The following is a 25,550-nucleotide window of genomic DNA, read 5'->3' as shown; positions in this document are numbered from 1 at the left end:
GTGTGTCTCTTTGTTTATTGATATGCGCTCATGCAACCCCACAATACAGAGTACGCACTACGTTACACCTAGTAGCCCTCCCGAAAGGCCGACAATCAAGATATTAGTATCTTATTCTCTTAAAAATAATTCACTGATATGAAGTGCATGTCTCATCATGGATGAATTTGTTTTACTAGATTTTTATAGCAAAGTATAATTAAAACTTTTTTTGCTGAAAGAACCTGATCAGATTTATATCGTGCTGTATTGGACATCCATCCTGTGTATGGGAACCGTGGTGTAGCGACCACTGTGTCCGCTAGGGGGCGCTGTGTGGGTGTCCCAGGACAAACGGATATCCTTGTCCAGAGTGGTAACAGGAGCAGGGTGCTAAAGGATCGTTATGTATCTCAAGGTGGGTGGCCTTGGGATGGAGGCTTGCTTATGTGCTGATCAGCAGAGCTGATCTTTCATTCCAATGTGTCAGGGAGAAGTCTCCAGGTAGCTGGTGAGACAGGCTGGACCAGTTACCTACAAACCCACCCAGGGGGTGTGTTTAAGAATGCTATTGTAAAGTGTGTATGAGTGGTTGAAGGACCTGAGATAAGGTCATAGCCATGTGACCCGGTGGGCGTGGCTACAGACCATATAAGGTGGCCAGGGTAGGTCACAAGGAGTGAATGCTTGGACCCGGTTGGTCTGTTGTGGAAGGTCCCGCTGGGAGATGGGGCTTCCTGCCTGACAGCACGTGAATGCTGTGTGTAATGGCTGCAAGCGTCTGACAGTTCCCAGGGAGAGGGAATGAACGTCTTCAGTGAGCTGAAGCAGCCATGAGGTAAACTCGGACAGGACATATCTGTGAGGCTAAAGAGCCTGAGTACTGGATGTTGCGTAACCTGTGTGACCACAGGCTTAACAGAGGGAAGCTCTGTCATGGACGCTATGCTGTTTATATGAACTTTCTGTTGCTGTTCCTGGTTTATGATGCCTGAATAAACCGCATGGACTGTTATTGTTTTATGGAAAACCTGTGCCGGACGTGATTATTTGGCTGCCAAGCAAGTATCCCCTACCCGAATGACAGCGCTACCTTACAGAACATAAAGTGAATTGTGCGGTACGGGACGGACATAGACAACAGAGCGGTCCTGTTTAGGAACAGCATATGGATCATTTTCTTTCCAGCCTCTTATCATATGGTGCAGCTCTTATGTAAGTATTGCCCTATAGGATAGTGGGAAGCCATTAGACATGCTGGGATCGTTCTGACCGGATTCCTCCTGGGGAATCAGATCTATTATAGCCCTTGATTCAGCAGTTTTATTCATTTTTATTAAGCCACATATTTAGAAAAAAAATAAAATATTTAAATAATGTATTTTATGCATAGTTCTCGTTTAAAGGGATTCTGTCAGTGGGATCTACCTTTTTAAGCTGTCTATATGGGCATGTAGATCATAGGAAATTGAATAAAATGATACCTTGCTACTTGCATTCTGTTGCCTTATTACAGAATAATCCATCGTTTTCGTAATACGTAAATTATCTGTTAAGATCTATGGGCCGGACATAGATCTCCCTGAGAATTTGCGTCCAGAGATTATTATAACTGAAAGAGGGAGATACCAGTGTGAGACATGTAAATCAGGAGAGCAGACTGTCAGTCTTTACATGTCTCACACTGGTAACACTCATAGATCTTAACAGCTCTTTTACATATGGAGATAAACATGGATTTCTTTGAAAAAAGACACTGGATCACAGATATCAAGGTATCATTTTATTCAACTTCCGATGACGTTCATGCCTATGTAGACTGTTTAGGATGGTTATTCCCACTGACAGATTCCCTTTAAAGGGGTTTTCGGAACTTAAACATTGATGGCTAATCCGTACGAATGAGACCATTGCTGTTCAGAAAACCGAAGGAGGCCAAGTAAATGAGACTGAATTACAATACCAGGCACTGCAGTCCCTTCCCAAGAGCAATTATTCCTGTGTAAACAATGACATGGCATTCCACCTACCAGAGCATCATGGCCTTTTGAAATGACTGATTGCTTAGGTTGGCTCCCCGCCATTCAGGCCAGGCCAACAATGTTTACCACCGATGGGGACATTTTTTTACTTGAATGCATTTATAGGAAGATTCGCTTGAAAGAGGCCCCGAATATTCTGTGATTACTCTCGCTAGAATGATGAAATTTGAACGAAGTGACAAGCACTGAGCTCCGCAGTATATGGAGCTGCGAACAAGACGGGAGAAATGAGGTAGGCGCCAGACACTCATGTATGAGCTGCTGAAAATCCCTTAGTTACTCGCTAAACACTCCATGATCAACAATTCGGTGTATGACATCCAATGTCTCAGTTGTACATCTTAGGCCCAAGTGTCTTTGACACCACCTTGAACATTGATGTGTACCTGGACATTTTTTAACAGTTTGTGGATCAACTGGATGATTATGAGTCAAGGAAAGTTGACTTCCAGCAAAATGGGACAATGTGTCATGTAATGGCAAGGATCATGGAAAAAATTGAGTCCTCTTTCGGCAACAGGATAATTTTAAAGGGGCTTGAGGCTGGATCTGATAACTCCAAACTTCTTCCTTTGGGGTATGCTCAAAGGAAAAGTCTATTGGAACAAGACTCATACCGTGGAAGATTTGAAGACAAACATCCAACTTGAAATTGGCACTATTCCCTCTGATCTGCTTGCCGATACGCTCAGGAACATGTGGCGCCGTGGGTGAAAATATGTCTGAAAACAGAGATCACTTCCAGCATCCCATGTAATGCATTTCATTACACATATGGCAAGAGATACAGTATAATGTATTTTTTTTTGTTTATATTTGGTTTAGAATATTTGGGGCCTCTTTTTAGTGAATCTCCCTGTATTATCCACAAAAGAACGCCAATTTTGCAACAGGGTTTGTTTAAAAATTTTAGACTGTCTACTTGAACAACATCAGAGTATGAAAGTACATTGCAGACTACAGAATGTTTTACCAGCAAATCAGTCAAGAAGCTCCTCTGAGGTAGAATCTTATCTCTCTTCTCCTGAACATCTTCTAAACTGATTTGACCACATCAAAGTTCAACTTATATGGTCATACCTTACCTTAGAAGAGTGTTCAGGAGAAGAGAGATAAGAGTTACACAGTATATTGATAGAACAGACCAACATAAAAATACAGCGGTGATGTCTCCTGTAACTCCAAAGAATATCCTCGGAAATTATTTTTCTCCATTTAATAAGAAATTGGCATCCATCAAATAAACTCATGACACCCATGTTTTAATTAAATCTGTTCCCTTTCTTCATTAATGTGAAATATCATTATAATCCTTTTTGGGCAGAACATTTGATTAATTTCAAATTGCAGGACTCAGCTCATGTTGGCCTTCATGTATCATTGTTCTGATTTCTCGAACAATGCATTGCTATTTTTTCAATGAGTAGAACAAAATGTTAGCATTGATAATAATAACGTTCTCTATAATTCTCTACAGTCCTGGGATTAGATGCACTTCACGATCTTTGATAGTCTTCAGTAGTAGGAGGAAATCCTTGACATCAAGTTAATGTTACTATTGGAGTAATATTTGTTTGCTTAGCCTGTGATATTGTGGATCCACCCAACAAATTTAGTAATCCGACTGTATACACCATAATATTTCGGAGTGGCACAGCTTGCGCCCCAGCTTACCAGTCCAGCCTGGAACCAGCGCCCCCTTGGTTCTTTACATACAAGAGGACTGCCAGAGTCACCCTGCAATAGAAGAAGTTGGTTAGTAAGCTCCCCTACAATCTATGTTATTATAACTGCTAAAAGTGTAATAAAAGAAGATTGCATCGTGCTGGTGAGTGTCATCATTCACATGTTCAAGAGCTCCTTTATCAGAGTTCAAAATGGCCATTGCAAACACTTGGGGAGTGCTGTAGAAGTTCTGAGCTATGGCTCTGCAAGCCCTCCACTGCATTGGGATGGACCTGCACTGATCCTATGAACAGGACCTTGGGTTATGTTTATGGGTTATGGTTTGTTATCCCCCATTTGGCGTATTTGCTGAAAACTTTTTTTGTTGTTTTGTGACTGAATGCTAACCCTGAAGATGTGCGACTGTGTATTCCATTCAAAAGCTTTAGACATACTGTATACTGTATGTTGAGTAAATGTGTGTTTTTGATTCCATGGGCAGACCCCAAAGCTGAAATTCTTATTTCAAAGATAACCACCTATCCCCAAGAACACGGCTCTGCAGAGCACCATCTTGAGCAGGTCAGATGTGTATGCTCGGCTCTTAGTCAGTACACAGACAGGAGTAGTGCACCAGGGGAGCAGGGGTAAGGTGAGTAGCATTTGCTTGGGTTTTTTCATTCACTTGTGGGGGGAGTACATGGAGCCATCATTATGTATTTGGTGTCTGTGGCGATTATACTACGGGACTGTGGGGGTTCATCATAATTAGGGTTGGGTGGGTTGTGGAGCCATCATGCTGTGTTCGGGCCTGTGTGGTATCATGATCTGGAGGTCATCATTCAGCGTCTGGGGGTTGTTGGGGATTGTATTGTGTTTGGGAGCTGTGGGGGGTCATCATTCTGTGTTTGAGGGCTTTGGGGGATCATACTGTGTATATGAGGCTGTGGGGACCATAATAATGTCTGGGGCTGTGGTGGACATAATTTGTTGGGTGATATGTGGGATCATACTGTGCGGGTCATCATTCTGTATAAGGGAGTTGTAGGGGATCATACTGTGTTTGGTTATAACACTGTTTGGAGAGCTGTGGGAGCCATCATACTTTGTTGAGGGGCTATCGCGGATAATACTGTGGCGTGACTATACTGTGTGGGCAATCATACTTTAAGGAGACTATGTGTCTGGTATCATACTTTTTGGGTGGCTGTGGGATTTCATTCTGTGTGTGAGGTTGTGGGGGTCATCATACTGTGTTGAGGCTGTAAAGGGCATCATACTGTGTATTGGGGGGCTGTGGGGTTCATTTTACTTTGTGTGGGGTGCTGTGGACTATCATACTGTGTATTATGGCTTTTGAAGACATCATACTGTGTATTGGAGGTTATGGGGTCCATTATACTGTGTGTGGGGAGCTGTGTGACCATCATACTGTGTGTTGGGGCTTTGGGGACGTCATATTATTTTGGGGAGCAGTTCATCATAGTACACGGGCTGATTAACAGGAGCAGTATGATTTACTACTTTTAATGAACTTTATGAAAATCACTAAATTTGATCTGACATAAAATTAATATAAAATAATAATATGTTAATATTGAGCTTCAGAACTAATTTCAACGCATTTATTTGGCCTTCTGCAACAGTCACTGTTCCTCATGTGGCCCCTCGGGAAAATTAATTGCCCACTTCTGCTATAAACAATACATAGAGAAGAACATGAGCATGCACCACTATTCATGATGGGGCTGCAGAGCTTGTTCGCGTGGCACCAGAGGTCTGTTCTCTAGATGGGAGTACTAGCAAGTGGTGCTCTAGTGATGAGCAAGTTCTCGTATTTTATGGATAGGGGATAACTTGCTATTTTGGGACTGACCCTGATTATCATGCTTCATATGACCCGGTACACATCTTATGTTGCTGTTGCTAAATGGATGATAAGACACAATGCTTAGTATTATTCCGTTCCTCATGGATGGATTACACTGGACTTATCCTTGATCTAAACCAGAGCTTCTCAAATTGTGAGGCTGGAGTTTATTTCCACAAGAGCGGTCATTACGCCTGCAGCACAGACTCTGACTGCAGCAATCAGACCCTGCAATGTTACTGTGTTCTGGGTCCGGGAGACAAATTAGCATTCACTATAGCACTGGCTTTGACTCTGATCACGAATGAGGACCGGGGATTACCAGCTTCTGGTCCCAGTAGACAAAGCTGAGACGCTCTGGTCTATGCCATTTATCAAACAGACAGTTCTGGTATAACAATGGGATGTGAGCAGGTTTTTAAACTGGTATATAATACTCGGCCTGATATCCTAACTTCTAAATTACATTCACTAACTAATATATTAAATCATGAAATATCTGTTTAAGGGATTTTAGTGCAATTTGTCAGTACTCGAATCCATAGACACAAATATCAAAGGACTAAGATCTAATGAAATGGTGAACTAACATTTAAAGCCATTGCGTAATGATGTACCTGACACGTATCTTTAGTCCCATCAGAATACCCTGCGCAGAACATCCGTGGACTTATGCGATATTGGTAGAGGTCGGAGCAGATATCTTGAGAAATTAACTTAAGATCAACCTTCAGAAGAACGTCACTATTAGGTCCTAAAATACAAAGTATGGTTTGCATATGCACTGATGACATACTCTGCTTTCTAAAGAATTACTGCTGCACTTGGCTGGTCAGATGCTATAACATTGCTGTTAATCTCTGACAGTTGCATTTAAATGGAAAGTACAATCAGTGTTCTATCAGCAACAGATTATCACTACTACAAGACTAGGTGTCATGTGCCAGACAGTCCAGCTAATTAGTGTAATCCCGCCCCCACCACTGATTGGCAGCTTTCTGACTGTACACAGGAAACTGCCAATCAGCGGTGTGGGAGGGGTTACACCCAGCTCAGTATTCTGATCACTGCTACAGCTACAACAGAGAAAACAGGGATTCTATCAAAACTGCCCCAAGCAGCCTAGTAAGTGACTCTTCCTGAGAATCAGAGTCTCTGCCTACATCCTGCTGTTTTCAAATACATAGCAAAAGTTGCTGTCAGACTCCTTTTAAGGTGTGCAGTTTAGGGCGATCAACACCCCTTCCCAACAAGATCGCAGAGAGCGAATGGGTTGTCATGGCACTCAGTGGCCTGCTAAAGCCGTAGACTTGGTGGCACTACTAATATACAAATATATATATATATACTAGCTGAAGAGCCCAGCGTTACCCGAGCATAGTAACTAACTATGGTTAGTTATAACAAATTATAATGATTATATCTATATATAAAATAAACACAAAATTAGTCCCAAAATAATATTGAACAATTGGCACTTCAAAAGACATAAGCACACAAAAAGGGTAACTGATGTAATGAAACAGCAGACCCAAAGAAGAGAACCAAGAAAAAATACATAATAATAAAATGTAAATTTTATCAATGGTAAGTTAAAAAATGTATAAAATTTGGCACAAAATACATACACAAGCAGTGCAACCAGAAGGGGGCACCAAAAACTCACTCCATATTGTAATTACTCGGGCTAGTTAATCTCTTTATGAGAAATCTTAGCACCATTCTATGTATCACAATTAGGGATGAGCGATATTGCCCGATATCATATCGGAATTCCGATTTCCGATATTGAAAAAATATCGGAATTTCCGATTTCCGATATCAATGCAAATCAATGGGAGAAAAAAAATCGGAATTAGAAAATTACCACTACAGTGCTATATAATGGATAAAATGGAGAGGCAACACCTCAGGATAATGGGGAAGGAGTTTGCAGAGGAGCAAAAAAATCGCTAGAAAAATGCACAGAGCGAAAGCTGTAGCAGGAAAATATCTTCTTAACAGCGGTGTTTTTTCTTTGGGTTAGGATTAGTTGGGGTAGGGGTAGGGTTTATGGTTAGTAGGGTTAGGGTAAGGGTTAGGGATAGTTAGGGTTAGGGTTAGTGATTTTACATTATTAAGTTAAAACTGCCGGTGGTGGTGTCAATATGCCCTTTGACTGACATGTGTCCGCGTTCAGCTCACCTTGCTTTGCAGGGAGTTTCCAGGAGCACCACGTGGAGGAACGGATACACTCCCTTTAAACCATGCTTAGTCTTCTTCTGCTAATTATATTACTGTTATTCAGTAATTCTGCATATTGATATTCTGCTTTTGGTTCATGTACATCTGCTCCTACTGCTTCCTAAACCTCTGTCTATGGTTATCCTGCTATTGGCTGGTCGCAGAATGTCCCAAACCCAGAGGAAATACACAGAAGTAACAGTAGGCACAGGAACTTGAGAGAACCAGCTGGTGAGTCTGGAACCCGTATAGGCAGCAGAAATCAGCAAAAGAGCCAATGGAACTAACGGGCACCAGCTGACGTTATCGGAGGCCGATAACTAAGCAGGAGGTAACCTGTGCCAGAATGCACTACCAAGGACCAGCAGACGTTACTGGAACTCGGATACCACAAAGGAGGGACCTAAGCCATTGACTCTACTGAGAACCAGCTAACGTTACTGGAACCCAGATAAGCAGCAGAAGGTAAAAGTGCCAGTGGCTGTACTGGGCAACAGCTGACATTACTGTATCCGGGATACCACAATGTAGTAGTGACATAAGCCAAAAGCACTGCCGAGAAGCCCAAAAAAACCCCACAAAGATGCAAGTTCAAGAGCAAAAAGACTGGAGTCCGGGGACATCTCCATCTGTCTTCTTGTCTTGGGTCTTCTGCATTTGTCTTCCTGTCTTGGGTCTTCTGCATCTGTCTTCCTGTCTTGGGTCTTCTACCGGAGTAATGTCTTCTCGGCAGAAGGTGCAAGAGCCACATTTGCCCCCACAACCCGGACACAGTCTTCTTTACTCCGCAGTCGCAGCAGGGGAGGAGGAGGGCCTACTGGCACTGTCGAGACCAGCCTTGAGCGCCAGGTCCTGGAGTCCACGTAGGGGGCTCCTACACTGCCGACACCATGGATAACAGCAAACTGAGCCGGAATGATGTACGGCGGGGGCGTGGAACAGTGCGGCGGACACAACCGTGTAACGGCGAGCGTTTGGAGCAGGAGGTACCCGTGCCCTTGGGCACTCCCGAGAAGCAGCTGGTGATGCTGGAACTTGGTTTGCCCCTCGGGGGAGTCACCTGTGTCCGCACTTCACTGCCAGGAAACAGCCGGCGTGGCTGGATCCCGCCTCTTGTGCTTCTGCCTATAGGTGTTTGGCATCTGTCGTCCTTTTTTCCCACTTTGGTCTAACGAGGTACAGCTGCCGTTACTGCTGCCCAGAAACACAGCATGCTGTGAAAGTGGCAGTCACGGAAATGGGCACTAGCTGGCGGTACTAGAGCCCAGAAACACGGCATGCTGTGAAATCAGCAGTCACGGAAATGGGCACTAGCTGGCGGTACTAGAGCCCATGGAAAACAGTATGAGGTGAAAGAGTCAGTCACAGAACCAGGAGCTAGATGTTGGTAGTAGAGGCCAGAGCACTGGCATAACAGATGACGCTGTGCGCAAAATAGGCACATGACAGAGCATGCATACTGCTACCAACCATGCATGTAACCTGTCTACCCTGGCCCAGGGCAGCAAAAGTCACCAGAAATCCAAGCCTGGTTCATTTTTAGGAATGTAAGCCGGTCCACATTTGCAGCGGATAGTCTGGTACGTTGGTCTGTCAGTACATTACCAGCTGCACTAAAGACACGTTCAGAAATCACACTGGCACCAGGACAAGCCAGGACCTCCAAGGCATACTGGCTAAGCTTGGGCCATGTATCCAACTTGGAGACCCAAAACTTGAAGGGGGCAGATCCATCCTCAAGCACACTGACAGGGGTGGAGAGGTATTGTGCCACCATGTCACGGTAACGTTGCCTCCTAGTGCATTGCACTGTCTGTGCTGATGGTGCCCGAACTGTTTTCGGGTTCAGAAACCGTTGGAACAGGTTGGGTATACTGAACCTGTCAGCAGCAGATGTACTGCTTCTGCTACCGGCTTCTGAACAGATTCCGCTGGGCCCAGGACGCACTGAGGTGCCTGCTAGTGCACGCGCATCACTGCTATGCGGTGGAAAAGAGTACATGAGTGAATTAACCAGTGCATCTTGGTACTCCTGCATTTTACGCACCCGGTTCAATGGTGTAATTAGGCTTTGAAGGCTGTCCCAGTAACGTGGATCTAAGAGGGTGGCCACCCAGTAGTCATTTGTGTGGAGAATACAAGCCACGCGTGGGTTGTTTCTCAGACACTGCAGCATGAAGTCACTCACGTGCTGAAGGCTGCCAACTGGCCATGCATCGCTGTCACCAGCTGGAGGAATGTGCTCTGGCTGCTCTGCATCACCCCATCCACGCTCTATCTGGTGACTACTAGTAGAGTGCTGTGTACTTTCCTCCTCTGGCTCATCCTCATAGTCCTCCTCATCCTCCTCACTTGCTGTGTCCTGCCTGGACCTTTGTGAGGCACCCACAGAGCTTTGTACCAACCGGGCCGATGAAGATTGCCTGGTTGGTCCAAGTGTCTCATCATACTCCTCCTCCTCCAGAGAAACCTCATCCCTTAGTCCTTTAAGTGATGATTCTATAAGGCATATAAGGGGAATAGTCAGGCTGAGTAGGGCAGCATCCGCGCTCACCATCGGAGTGGAGTCCTCGAAGCACTTCAAAATGGTACATATGTCCTTCATGGATGCCCACTCTGTGGTTGTAAAGTGGGAGGGCTGAGATGTGTGTCGCCTACTTTGCGCCTGCTGCAGCTGCAACTCCATAATTGCAGGTTGCTGCTCACACAACCTCCGCAGCATATGCAAAGTCGAATTCCACCTGGTGGGGAGGTCAACAATGATGCAGTGCTTGGGCAGGCCCAATCTGTGCTGCATGGCTGAAAGGCGCGATGCAGCCATGCTTGAATGCCGCAAATGAGAGCACTCGTATCTGACTTTGTGCAGCAGCTCCTCAAGGTCAGGATAGTTCCTAAGGAAACTCTGCACCACCAAGTTTAGGACATGGGCAAGGCATGGAATGTGAGTCAGGCCACCTAGGCCCAGAGTCGCGACCAGGTTTCGGCCGTTGTCACACACCACCATACCTGGCTGGAGGTTGAGCGGTGCAAGCCACATGTCGCTCTGCTCCTTGAGCGTGTTCCACAGCTCGGTTGTGGTGTGGCTAACATCACCCAGATAAACCAATTTCAACACGGCCTGTTGATGTTTGGCCGATGCAGTGCTGAAATCGGTTGTTGTGGTACGTCTGGGTGCAGGCGAGTCTGACGAGGAGTATGAGGAGGAGTCAATTTGTACGGAGGAGAGGCCTGCAATCCGTGGAGTTGGCAGGACCCGTGCACTTGCACTGTCTACTTCAGTTCCAGGCTCAACTACATTTACCCAATGGGCGGTGATGGAAATGTAGCGTCCCTGGCCATGCTGACTGGTCCACGCGTCGGTGGTCAGGTGGACCTTGCCATTAACTGCATTTTGTAGCGCATGCTTAATTTTATGCTCCACATGCTGTTGCAGGGCGGGGACGGCTTGCCTGCTGAAGTAGAAGCAGCTGGGAACGCTGTATTGTGGGATTAAAAACCCAACATATAGATAAAGGCTGGCTTGCTCACCAGCCAGAATGGTAGCATTTCCACTACAAGCAGTTTGGCAATGCGAGAATTCATGCCCTGTGCTCGTGGGTGGTTTGCCGAGTATGGGCGCCTTTTCTCTCACACCTGTGTGACAGATGGCTGCACACTGGATTGGGAGTGTGAGGATGCCAGCGATTGGGATGCTGATGCTGACGAAGTACACACAGTGTGCCGCCCTACAACACTGTCTGCAGATGCACCCTGGTATTCTGGCGAGGAAGTGGGAGCAGCTGTATGCAAGCTGGAGTAAGAGGTGGCCGCTGTGGCTGAAGAGGTGGAAGGTGGGGAACCAGCTGCAGGTGGTGAATCATCTTGGGTGTGATGCTGCCACTCCACAGGTTGCCTCTTCCTGACATGCGTCAACATATTGGTGGTATTAAGGTTGCTGATGTTCTTCCCTCTCCACACAGTTTGTCGACAAAGCTTGCATCTGACTACTGTAACGTCATCTGCAACTTGGTCGAAAAAGGCCCATGCACCACAACTCTTGGGCGCACCCCTTGTGTTCTTTAAAAGAGCCCTGCTCCTAACGGGTGCTGAAGTTGAGGGAGCCGACAACCAATTTTTCCCTCTTCTTCTCCCACGTGGACGGCCACGCTGCGCCACACCTGCAAGCTCTTCTTCTGAGCTATCCCCACTTGCTTGCTGCCCCTCAGCATGCCATGATGGGTCAAGGACCTCGTCATCCAATACACTTTCGTCAGCAGAAACTGGCAGCTGAGTTTCATCATCATCTGCTGACTGGGGTCTGGTCACTGCTGGCACTGGCCCACCCTCCACTTCTTCCTCAGACGGACACAGTGGTTGTGCATCTGTGCACACTACCTCTTCTTCAGCTGCAGGAGTGCTGTCTGGATGGCACACAGATTCCAAGCCAACAGATTCTGAGAAGAGGATTAAGGTTGGCTCCTGGCCCTCTGAATGTCTGGGCAATTTAGTGGGCGGTGAAGAAGCAGATGGGTGCTGCTCTTCAGTGGCCTGACCCGATGTGGTGGAGAGGTCCTGGGAGGATGCTGTGCTCATTGAGGTGGATTCCTCAGCTGCCATCCAACCAACAACGGTTTCTACTTGATCCTCTCTTATGAGCCTATGGCCCTGCGCTCCAAACAAGCTGCGCATAAATGACTGCTGACGGGTGAAAGTAGGTGCTGAGTGACTTGTGCCTGCTGCTTGCTCTGGATGTGCACCATGTCTAGCTGCTGATGCACCTCTTCCGCGGCCGCCGCGGGGACGTCCCCTACGCCCTGCCTTCTTCATCTCTATCGATGGATTCAGAACGGCAAGAAAGTAATTATTAGGAATTAGTGTGCTTATTCCTGTAGGACTACAAACAGGTATAAGAAACACTAATGGCACTGTATGATGATGGTGTGTCTGCTACACTTTATTTGAATCTAGTGTGGCCTACACAAAGAGTAACGTGTGTTTGTGGTATTGGTGTACACGTCGGATGTCACAGCGCAGTAAATGACACTGCTGTGATACCAAAAAAAAGAGGATTCTCCGGGACTGGGCCAGGTGCTGTGTGGCACCATCCACAGAGGTTGTTTGGGTCCTTCACAGCACAATCCCTATATAGTGTTTAACTTTTAGGAAAAAATAGGGGAAGGGGATTTAAGGGATGAAAAGAAAAGGCAGTGAGGCACACACCACACAGTGCTGCAGCAAGAGGAGCTGCAGCAGCTGCAGTGAATGTGCTCTGCACTGTCTCACTAAGCACCTCACTGAGAGCCTGCACAGCACAAAAAATGAAACTGAGCGGGGTCAGTGAGGAAAAAGACTGCTTCTGTAACACACAGGGGCTGCTACAGTCACTGAAAAACAATTTCTATCGCTATTAGATCCAAGATCTCTCCCTATCTCCAACAGCAACCTATCCCTATCTGCTTTCACAGTAGAGTGAGGCTAAAATGGCAGGCGCAGCCTTTTATACTGCCTGATCACACCATCCAGCCAGCCAATTGCAGCGCAGCCTCTAGCTAGCAAGCTTGGACGCCTCCTACCAAGCTTAGGGGAGTTATACAATGTTGTCAGCAATTCTTCAGCTCCTGATTGGCTCCACGGAGCGCTCAGAGGCTGAAGGATTATGGGATTTCTGATTTCCGATTTGCAATATGAAAAAAATATCGGAATCGGAAATCGGAATTCCGATATCGCAAATATCGAGCCGATTTCCGATATTTCAATATCGGAAAGCTCATCCCTAATCAGCCTATTTTTATCACCTCTTGTGAATATGGACCTGGCTTAACATGTGACCTTATACTATGTGTGATTTATATTGGTATGCCTTATATTAAAATTTTTGTGATTTACTTTCACATTGTAATTACAATATGGAGTGAGTTTTTGGTGCCCCCTTCTGGTTGCACTGCTTTTGTATGTATTTTGTGCCAAATTTTATACATTTTTTAACTTACCATTGATAAAATTTACATTTTATTATTATGTATTTTTTCTTGGTTCTCTTCTTTGGGTCTGCTGTTTCATGACATCAGTTACCCTTTTTGTGTGCCTATATATATAAAGCTGAGAGTAGAGCCCCAATCACTCCACATAGCCCCATTCACTATAATATCCCACACCATCCCGTCAGTCATCCCTTCAGAGTGAATCTACAATTTTCATAGTCATGAAAATAAAGAAAACTCTTTGAATGAGAAGGTGTGTCCAAACGTTTGGTCTGTACTGTGTATATATATATATATATATATATATATATATTTATAAATATATATATATATATATATATATATATATATATATATATATATATATATAAAACTAGCTGAGGAGCCCGGTGTTGCCCGGGCATAGTAACTAACTATGGTTAGTTATAACAATTATAACAAACTATAATGATAATATCTATATATAAAGCTGAGTGTAGAGCCCGCCCACTCCGCATAGCCACATTCACTATAATGTCACACATCTGCCAGAGCTACCGGACTACTACCACTAATATTCCACATCATCCCGTCAGCCAGAGCTGCCAGACTACTACCACTAATATCCCACATCATTCCGTCAGAGCCACCAGACTACTACCCCTAATATCCCACATCATCCCATCAGCCTGAGGCACCTGACTACTACCCCTAACATCCTACATCATCCCATCAGCCAGAGCCACCGAACTACTACCCCTTATATCCCACATCTGTTGTGAACACTTTTGACCTTCTGAGTTTGGGCTCCCTCTAGTGGTTGCTGCTGGTAATGGAGCTGGTCTCGCTGACAGAAGTCAATCATCTGAGGATGATTGGAGGTCAGGTGTTACAGACTGGAGAGGTTTAAGTGAGCATGCTTCCCTCAGTTGTTGATTGTGATTTGGTTTTCTTCCTGAGCATTTTGGAAGTCTGCTTTCCTCCTGCCTCGTCCTGCATCTTTCAGATAAGTTATTTGTATGCTTGAATCTTTTTGCATTTGAACCATTTTTTGCTTTTCTCTGATTTCTGCTTTGCTGGTGTGAGTTCAGCCTTTTTCCCTGCTGGGACCTGTGCGGGACTCTGTTCCATATGCCACAGCTCATGTCAGTCTTTTCAGTATTTTTATTCCCCTGTTATATCAGTATCTTTTGTTTTGCGTCCAGTTCACACCAGAGTTCTGAGTTAGTGGGGAGAGGTCGTGTGGCCTCAGTATTTTTGCATATCAGACGTGTTGGATTTTTTCTTAGGGTTTTTTGCGTGATTGCAGACAGTATCCTTTCCTGTTCTGTTCTATCTAGACAGCTTGGGCTCCATCATTTGCTTAAAATGTAGGAGTTAATATGAAAAAGTAAGGTCAAAAATCAATTATACTATCCAGGAGCCTTAAATCAGCTTAATGTCAGATATAAATTATGTAGAATATAACTTTTATTGAACCTTTTAACTAAAACAAGACAACCAACAGGGAAACAACCAACCGTGCCACCTACCATGGCCCTAGATAGAAGTCCTATTGTAGAACTACCTGACAGCGGAGGTTGGCACCCTAAACACAATCGAGATTGGCACCCCCGCTCCACGGCGGCTGTACCCTAAATCTCCTATATACCCCTGGGTTAGTGCAACATACGGTCACTCAATTGTCCAGGAAAGGAGCTTTATAGAGGTTGCCAAGATAGAGGTAGTTGGGTAGGCAAGAAGAAGAAAGTGTAAAATGAGTGCAAGTGACACAGACATTAACGTGACATGTGCAAAAACAAATGAGCACCTAACTATACTGTTCCCTGTGACTGAAAGCCTTCCTGTCAGCGGAGGTTGGCACCCTACTGGTCAGCGGAATGGTGCCCCCACTCCACGACGGCTGTCCCTTGGAATACCTGTTATCTCTAATGATGCTTAACAAGGGCAGCACAGCAATACAATAATATGGAAGGCATAAATTATGCCAGCAACATAATTTTGACAGATGCGGCAGAAAAAATATTGATAACAGTAAGAAGATAAAAGGGTACTCAAAGTTGGTGGTTGATAAAAGAAGACCTCAACTCGTTTCTCCTAACCGGATCATCAGGAGGTAGATAATCAGATGATCACAGCCGCCATGGAGTGGGGGCGCCAATCTAGATTGTGTTTAGGGTGCCAACCTCCGCTGTCAGGTAGTTCGCACGGTTGGTTGTTTCACTGTGTGGTTGTCTTGTTTTAGTTAAAAGGTTCAATAAAGGTTATATTTTATATCGGACATTAAGCTGATGTAAGGCTCCTGGATAGTATCCATCATTTGCTTACTCTATTTTCTGCCTGTGTTTTGTGCCTCATCTTGTCTCACCAGCAATATATGTTTGGGGGCTATCTATTCCTTTGGGGTTCTACTCCGGGGCAGTTTAGCTTTTCCCTTTCTCTCTTTAGGCTTAGTTAATTATTTGGCTGGGCCGAGGTGTCTAGGGCATCGTAGGTACGTCCCACGGCTAATTCTAGCTGTGTTGTCAGTTTAGGGGTCTGCAATCTGCTAAGTTACCAACCTCTCTGGTTATCTGGTTGCCTATCTTAAACCCCTGCTATCCTCCTGTTAAGCGTCAGGTTCCGGCCGCTGCACAGCAGGAATCCCGAGCCTTGCTTTCGGCAGTCTCCCATTCCTCTCCGGCCGCACAGGAGGCTGCTCAGCAGACTCGTTGATCCAGGTGCTCTGCTCAGACCAGCTTTGTAGGTGTAGTTGCTGCTGCCACCTCTGGTCCAGCTATAGCAATGCAGGCTGGTCAGCAGCAAGTTACTCCAGGGACTAAGTCCTCCTTTCGGTCCACTGAGCATGCCCGTGGGATGATCTCTCATTGGAGATCGGAGGTCACATGCTCAGGTCCTACTCCAGCTCGGATTGGACCATCAGGAGGGTCATGAAGGTCCTGGAGGGACGCTGCTGTAAAAGAGCCGCATGGCTTTTGTTTAGACTTGTGTGTATGATGATGGATGCATGTATCTGGTGACTGACTCATTATATAACCCCCCTTTGATACGTATGAGTTAGGGTTAGCTTAGTTTGGGTCAGCGCCTTGTAGTGACAAAGCATGTGCCACAGTGCTCCAGTCACAGCACAAGTGCTAGCTAAATAGTGCTGCCATATCTAGTGTACCTCTGGGCGGTACGCGTCTCGCCACCGGACTACTACCCCTTATATCCCACATCATCCCATCAGCCTGGGGTCAGAACCAGAGCACTGAGTGGAACGGTCCTAACTTCCATACCGGGGATCCCTTTAAGAGAGGCATGGCATCAGAACCAGAGCGCTGAGTGGATTTGCCCTGACTTACATACCAATGATCCCTTTAATAGAAGCCTGGGGTGAGAATCAGAGTGCTGAGGGTTTTACCCTAACTTCCATACAGGAGATCCCTTTAAGAGAGGCCTGGGGTCAGAACCAAAGCGCTGGATGGATTTGCCCAGACTTCCAAACCAATGATTCCTTTAATAGAAGCCTGGGGTCAGAATCAGAGCACTGAGGGATTTGCCCTAACTTCCATATTGAGATCCCTTTAAGAGAGGCCTGGGGTCTACCAAAGCGCAGAGTGGATTACCGCTTACTTCTGTACCGGGGATCCCTTTGAGGGGCCTGGGGTCAGATCCAGAGCGCTTAGTGGAATTGCCCAAATTTTCATACCAATTATCCCTTTAAGAGACCCTGGGGTCAGAACCACAGAGCTGAGTGGAATGGTCCTAACTTCCATAACAGGAATCCCTTTAAGAGAGGCCTGGGGTCAGGACCAGAGAGCTTAGTGGAATTGCCCTAACTTCCATACCAATGATCCCTTTAAGAGAACCTGGGGTCAGAATCATAGCGCTGAGTGGAACGGTCCTAACTTCCATACCAGGGATCCCTTTAAGAAAGGCCTGGGGTCAAAACCAAAGCGCTGGATGGATTTGCCCTGACTTCCATATCAATGATCCCTTTAATAGAAGTCTGGGGTCAGAATCAGAGCGCTGAGTGGATTGGCCCTGACTTCCATACCAATGATCCCTTTAATAGAAGTCTGGGGTCAGAATCAGAGCGCTTAGTGGAATTGCCCTAACTTCCATACCAATGATCCCAAGAGATCCTGGGGTCAGAATCACAGCACTGAGTGGAACGGTCCTAACTTCCATACTGGGGATCCTTTTAAGAGGGAAGATGTGCCTATGGGATGGAGGATGTGTGATGGGTATATGGGCACCAGATGGGGTGATTCATTTCTGTCATGTGCTCTCTGCTCCTTTCTGGGGGGCAGACAATGGCTTGGAGCTTATGTTCCTGGGGATGCTAGATTTCTCCCACCCGGTCAGTGTCTCCTGAGGTGTTGTGGAGTGGGAAATCTGTTGCTCATAGCAACCAATCACAGCTCAGCTTTTTTTTAAACATCTCTGGTGAAATGAAAGATGCTTAGTGATTGGTTGCAAGGAAAACTGTTGCTCATAGCAACCAATCACAGCTCAGCTTCTTTTAAACAGTTCTGGTGAAATGAAAGATGCTTCGTGATTGGTTGGTGATACACACATACACACATACATTCATTCGCTCTGGTTCTGACCCCAGGCTGACAGGATGATGTGGGATATTAGGGGTAGTAGTCTGTTGGCTTTGGCTGATGGGATGATGTGGGATATTAGGGGTAGTAGTCTGGTGGCTCTGACAGAATGATGTGGGATATTAGGGGTAGTAGTCCGGTGGCTCTGATTGGATGATGTGGGATATTAGTGGTAGTAGTCCGGCGGCTGTGACGGGATGATGTGGGATATTAGTGGTAGTTGTCCGGTGGCTCTGGCTGACGGGATGATGTGGGATATTAGGGATAGTAGTCTGGTGGCTCTGACGGGATGATGTGGAATATTAGTGGTAGTAGTCCGGTGGCTCTGACGGGATGATGTGGGATATTAGGGGTAGTAGTCCGGTGGCTTTGACATGATGATGTGGGATATTAGGGGTAGTAGTCCGGTGGTTTTGACAGGATGATGTGGGATATTAGGGGTAGCAGTCCGGTGACTCTGACGGTATGATGTGGAATATTAGTGGTAGTAGTCCGGTGGCTTTGACAGGTTGATGAGGGATATTAGGGATAGTAGTCCGGTGGCTTTGACAGGATGATTTGGGATATTAGGGGAGTAGTCCGGTAGCTCTGGCTGACACGGGGTGATGTGGAATATTAGTGGTAGTAGTCCGGTGGCTCTGACGGGATGATGTGGGATATTAGGGGTAGTAGTCCGGTGGCTTTGACATGATGATGTGGGATATTAGGGGTAGTAGTCCGGTGGTTTTGACAGGATGATGTGGGATATTAGGGGTAGCAGTCCGGTGACTCTGACGGTATGATGTGGAATATTAGTGGTAGTAGTCCGGTGGCTTTGACAGGTTGATGAGGGATATTAGGGATAGTAGTCCGGTGGCTTTGACAGGATGATTTGGGATATTAGGGGAGTAGTCCGGTAGCTCTGGCTGACACGGGGTGATGTGGGATATTAGTGGTAGTAGTCCGGTAGCTCTGGCAGATGTGTGATATTATAGTGAATGTGGCTATGCGGAGCGGGCGGGCTCTACACTCAGCTTTATATATAGATATAATCATTATAGTTTGTCATAACGAACCGTAGTTAGCTACTATGCCCGGGCAACACCGGGCTCCTCAGCTAGTTTTATATATATATATATTTATATATATATATATATATATATATATATATATATACAGTACAGACCAAACGTTTAGACACACCTTCTCATTCAAAGAGTTTTCTTTATTTTCATGACTATGAAAATTGTAGATTCACTCTGAAGGCATCAAAACTATGAATTAATACATGTGGAATTATATAATTAGCAAAAAAGAGTGAAAAAACTGAAAATATGAAAATATGTCTTATATTCTAGGTTCTTCAAAGTAGCCACCTTTTGCTTTGATTACTGCTTTGCACACTCTTGGCATTCTCTTGATGAGCTTCAAGAGGTAGTCACCGGAAATGGTCTTCCAACAGTCTTGAAGGAGTTCCCAGAGATGCTTATCACTTGTTGGCCCTTTTGCCTTCACTCTGCAGTCCAGCTCACCCCAAACCATCACAATTGGGTTCAGGTCTGGTGACTGTGGAGGCCAGGTCATCTGGCGTAGCACCCCATCACTCTCCTTCTTTGTCAAATAGCCCTTACACAGCCTTGAGGTGTGTTTGGCATCATTGTCCTGTTGAAAAATAAATGATGGCCCAACTAAACGCCAACCGGATGGAATAGCATGCCGCTGCAAGATGCTGTGGTAGCCATGCTGGTTCAGTATGCCTTCAATTTTGAATAAATCCCCAACAGTGTCACCAGCAAAGCACCCCCACACCATCACACCTCCTCCTCCATGCTTCATGGTGGGAACCATGCATGTAGAGTCCATCCGTTCACCTTTTCTGCGTTGCACAAAGGCACGGTGGTTGGAACCAAAGATCTCAAATTTGCACAGATTTCCACCCATCTAATGTCCATTCCTTGTGTTCTTTAGCCCAAACTAGTCACTTCTGCTTGTTGCCTGTCCTTAGCAGTGGTTTCCTAGCAGCTATTTTACCATGAAGGCCTTCTGAGTTGTTGTAGAGATGTGTCTGCTGCTAGAACTCTGTGTGGCATTGACCTGGTCTCTAATCTGACCTGCTGTTAACCTGCGATTTCTGAGGCTGGTGACTCGGATGAACTTATCCTATGCAGCAGAGGTGACTCTTGCTCTTCCTTTCCTGGGGCGGTCCTCATGTAAGCCAATTTCTTCATAGTGTTTGATGGTTTTTGCCACTGCACTTGGGGACACTGTCAAAGTTTTCCCAATTTTTCGGATTGACTGACCTTCTTTCTTAAAGTAATGTTGGCCACTCGTTTTTCTTTACTTAGCTGCTTTTTTCTTGCCATAATACAAATTCTAACAGTCTATTCAGTAGGACTATCAGCTGTGTATCCACCAGACTTTTGCACAACACAACAGATGGTCCCAACCCCATTTATAAGGCAAAAAATCCCACTTATTAAACCTGACAGGGCACACCTGAAGTGAAAATCATTTCCGGTGACTACCTCTTGAAGCTCATCGAGAGAATGCCGAGTGTGCAAAGCAGTAATCAAAGCAAAAGTTGGCTACTTTGAAGAACCTATAATATAAGACATATTTTCAGTTGTTTCACACTTTTTTGTTAATTATATAATTCCACATGTGTAAATTCATAGTTTTGATCCCTTCAGAGTGAATCTACAATTTTCATAGTCGTGAAAATAAAGAAAACTCTTTGAATGAGAAGGTGTGTCCAAACTTTTGGTCTGTGCTGCATATATTATATATATATATATATATATATATAGTGTATATATATACACTCACTGTGTCCAGATGTTTGCAGATTTAAGTACCCTACGAAAGGAGTTAAAAAGTTGAAAAAAATTTTAAATATGTAAAAAAATTAAAAAGTAACATAAAAATTCGCACTACTCTTTTCCTCAATTAAAAATAGACGTTCAGAAATTAATAAACATATTTAATATCATTGCATCCAAGCTATCAAAATCTAAAATTATGTTAAGTGTACAGTAATATGGTAAACACCATTAACAATAAAAAAAATTGAAATGCCAGGGTTACCGTTAATCATTAACGACACATCCCCTCCAAAAATGCAATAAAAAGTAATTAAATCATCATATGTACTCCAAAGTGGTATCAATAAAAACATCAGCTCACAATGCAAAAAATAAGCCCTCGCCCTGCTCCTGCGACAGAAAAATAAGAAAGTCACAAGTCTCAGAAAAATGGGCACAGAAATCAATTTTTACAATTTTGCTTCCTCTACTAAAATTAAAAAAGAAACTACACAAGTTTGACTTTGCTGCAATCCAACTTTTGGGAAAAAGTTGAACATTTTTTCCCATTTTTCAGTTGTATGGTAAAATTAATGGTGCAATTTAAGGCTACTAAAAAAATCCCTTACCCATACTCATGCGTTGATGAAAAATGAAATGAGTTAGGCTAGGTGCACACGGTGCGGATTCTGCTGCGGATCCATTATTGCCTATGGAAATTTTCAAATATGCAGAAAGAATTGACATGTCATTCTTTTCTGCGGATTCCGCAGCGGTTTGCCATCTCCTCCATTGTGGAGGTGATAAACCGCAGGGCAAAACCGCAGCCTAATCCGCAGGTAAGCCGCAGGTCTTTTGACCTGCGGATTTACCTTCGGATTTTGCAAAATCCACGCGGAAAATTCCACAGACCAATCCGCAGCGTGTGCACACAGCCTTAAGGTTCTTGGAAGAAGGGAAGGAAAGTACAAAAAATGAAAAATTGGAAACTGAGTGAAGGGGTTAAAACATCCTTGACTTACCGTTCTCACTTGTTGCTCCCCAACCTGCCACCCAACATGTTGAACCAGTAGGGAAATGGTGGGTTCTGGCAGGAAGACAAATTGGTTGGATGTGTGAAGAGGTGAGGGGAACAGGATGGTCCAGCTGGACAAGGGCTATGTCGTAGTCAGGCATGTACTGCTCGTGGTAAGGATGGATGATCAGCTGTGTAACTTTGAATGCCATCTCCTTCTGGCTACTTCTGCTAAGGCGCAATTTTCCCAAAATGACGGTCCAAACTTCCGGAGTGGAAAGACTGAAATGTTCAGACAATAAGGAGATGTATAAATTAAACAGTGTGTGAAAATAAGGTTATGTTCACAAATCCAATAGTTATTTCCAGTTTGGGATATTTTTGGGGATGGCAAACATAGAAATAACATGTTCCAAGACCGGATCCATCCTTTTGTCGGGATGAAAGTCATAATAGGTCCCGTTTCTCTATAATCTGTTTTTTTAGCTCATTCAAAAAAAGTAGTTTGCACAACTTTTTTGTCTGCCCCCTCCAAAAAAGGATAGCAACTGGATAAGTTTTTTTTTAAAATTGTCTATGGGAAACCATTCATTTTCTATGTCATCTATTAACGGATCCATTTTTTTAAATCTAGGCACGCCCAGAACACCGTGACCCCAATTCATCATTGCTTTTGTGCCTGTTTTTGTCTGACTTTGTGCCTTCTCTAACTCTTTTATATATGCTCACCTATTTTTTTTCTACTTTAGGCCCCGTTACACTAAACGATGCACCAGCGATCCCGACAACGAAACGACCTTGTCAGGATCGTTGGTGCATCGCTACATGATCGCTGGTGAGCTGCCAAACAGGCAGCTTCACCAGCGATCAGCACCAGCGAGGACGCTGGTATCTAAGGTAAATATCGGGTTACTAAGTGGCGTGCGTCACTTAGTTACCTGATGTGTACCTTAGATACCAGCTTGCCGGGAGCAGCGAGCACGCTGGTTTCTAAGGTACACATCAGGTAACTAAGTGACGCACGCCGCTTAGTAACTCGATATTTACCTTAGATACCAGCTATCAGCGCCTGCTTAGAGCGCTGGGAGCCTCGCTGATCGTTGGCTCCCGCTGCCACACGCAGCGATGCGCGCTGGCCAGCGGGAGAGCAACGATCAAAAAACGGCCGTGCACGATAGTGCACGATCAGCGATACCCGGCGGGGGGGGGCGGTCGCTGATCCCCGTCACACACAGCGATCTCGCTGGTGAGATCGCTGTGGCATCACAAAATCAGCGATCTCGCTAGCGAGATTGCTGTGTGTGACAGGGCCTGTAGTGGACAGCGGTTAGTGATTTCAGAAGTTTTCAGCTGATTCATCAATTATGACTTTCTCAAAAGTTGCAAAATTTGGTGCAACTCCACTCCAGTCACCCCCCTCCCCCCGGTGTGTTTTTGAGTGCGCCAATATTTTGGCATACGTGTGACTATCTTCACCAAAAAAGTAGCAAACACAGTACAAAACAGAAAAAAAACACAATTTGTTGACTTTGCACCGAATTCGTGAACTTTGTGCGGAAGTTTGAAGAATTTTCCTCCAAAACAGCAACTAATATCGCCGAGAAAAAAAAGTAAAGTGACTTTAAAAATGCAAATTATAAATCGGACGCTGTGTATATTCAGAGATTCTTTTAGTAAAAAGCGTCACTATAAACGTAACAAACACGGATGCAAAATGAAAACCTACATGTGCATCTGTTTTTGCTCCGATTTTAGCGGATTCAGTTTTTTTGGATTAATGCTGGATTTGTTCAAAAGGATGACAGCTGGACATGTGAACAGAGCCTTAATAAGTAGATGATCATAACTTGCATCTAAGTGCTCAGAGACCAAAAGTCTTAAAAATGGTTACACTACACCCAATGATGGATCGTCTTCAAATCCAGCAATGATAATCTGTAATTACTACAATTAAAAGGTAACTAAATATTTTTATATGTTGTAGACCCTCTTTAGTAGTGTTGATCATGGGGATCTGGGCTCCGAGACCACCACTTTTCACTTACACCAAGTGGCAGACCTTATATTAGAGAGCAATGTGCAGGATGCACTTTCAGTTGAGCCCAAATTCCACTTTGACCATCTTCAGGAATAAAATTGAGCTCAAAGACCCCAATTAATCAGCACTACTAAATTAATTTAAAAAACGTATGAAAAATATTGAGAAGTTTAGTTCTGTTCTAAGTATATATGTTCTATCTCCAGTATTGTAAGATATTCTGATGGATGGTGTTGAGTGATATGTGGGAAACAGTAAGGGAATGCACTAAGCTAACTGGTAATGTTTAGCAGTTTTGTTAGGGTGGTCAAGTGCATAAAACTGTTTTCAAGCAATAGGGGATGAAGATGCTGCCAGACAACTTTTCTGATAGAAGAAAAAGCTTGGATCTGTTGAAAATCTGCATCTCAACCTTTTCCCTCATTAGGTATGACTTGCAAGCTAGACGTTTGGGTGCCAAATCGGTTGTCAAGTCAAATGTATGACGCCCGGTGTGTGAGCTATCTGTGATAATTGGTAGTCCTCGGTCTTTATCACTGTATTCTTGTGTGGTACTTTATGTGAAGATGCAGTTCATGACTTTTTAGTTTCTGTCTACCTTATAAATATTTAACAGGTTCACTCATTTTTGATAACTATCATCAGAAAGTTCCTAGGTCGTTACAGTAAGTATTCTACTGAAAATAAATTGGCCTTCAGATTATTTAGCCAAAAAAACACAGTCTGAGGGAAAGAATGTCTTTTGCTATAATCTGTATTCAGTTATCTGTTTCTATTTTTTGAAACTGTCACCCTGATTATGAGCCACAGCTCGGAGCTGGGTAGTAAAGCCATAATGTTATGGATTTATCCATGTAATGATTATTACAATGCATGGAGTCTTTAATGAGACCTTTTTTCTTTCTACATTCAAATGCAGCAAAAAAAAGAAAAGGCAAAATCTGCAATTATTAAAGTGTAATATGTGATCAGAAAATGAGCTGCTATAATTTTTTCTTATAAATATGCCATTTTTTCTTATAAATATGTAAAATATTACTATCACAATATTTCTCCTGGATCGTTGGGAGAAGTTGCTCTTGGAGGATGTGTAGGGAGATGGACCGGGCTAGTGGTACCTCTCTCGTATTAGGGCCGGAACTATTGGGGCTGTCACCATTATTGCTGGGGGGAGCACTTTCTGACCTGGACAGACCTTTGCACTTGACTACAGGGGGTGGGTCATATATAAAGGGACGGAGCATGCTAAAACAGGCTCTTTGGCGGGAAGTCAGCGTGCGCAGCAGGAGAAGGTTGACTCACTCTCCGCAGTGTGATGCCAGGAGACCAGGCTGCTTTTCTGATGAATGACACACGTGCAGCCAGACTGCGAGCAGCGCATGACTGTGTGCCCTCTCACCTTCGACA

General features: G+C 44.6%; 1 protein-coding gene across 2 annotated transcripts in view; it reads right to left on the bottom strand.

Annotated features, from left to right (window-relative positions):
• Window position 1: 1 nt before the first annotated feature.
• TMPRSS6 (transmembrane serine protease 6) overlaps window positions 2–25,550 on the bottom strand; it is a 232,808-nt gene continuing 207,259 nt past the window's right edge. For both annotated transcript variants that reach the window (XM_073574347.1, XM_073574345.1), the window contains 3 exons: window positions 22,113–22,387; window positions 6,174–6,310; window positions 2–3,758 (listed from right to left, as the gene is read on the bottom strand). In XM_073574347.1, the coding sequence (XP_073430448.1) occupies window positions 3,600–3,758; window positions 6,174–6,310; window positions 22,113–22,387 (571 nt within the window). In that variant the 3' untranslated portion in view covers window positions 2–3,599. The remainder of the gene's footprint in view (window positions 3,759–6,173; window positions 6,311–22,112; window positions 22,388–25,550) is intronic.

This window comes from Dendrobates tinctorius, unplaced genomic scaffold (genome assembly GCF_039654945.1).
Source record: "Dendrobates tinctorius isolate UK_male_01 unplaced genomic scaffold, ASM3965494v1 ptg000038l, whole genome shotgun sequence".
In the NCBI taxonomy this organism is placed as follows: Eukaryota; Metazoa; Chordata; class Amphibia; order Anura; family Dendrobatidae; genus Dendrobates; species Dendrobates tinctorius.
The sequence above is the reverse complement of the archived record's forward strand: the minus strand, read 5'-3'. Positions and strand labels throughout refer to the sequence as shown.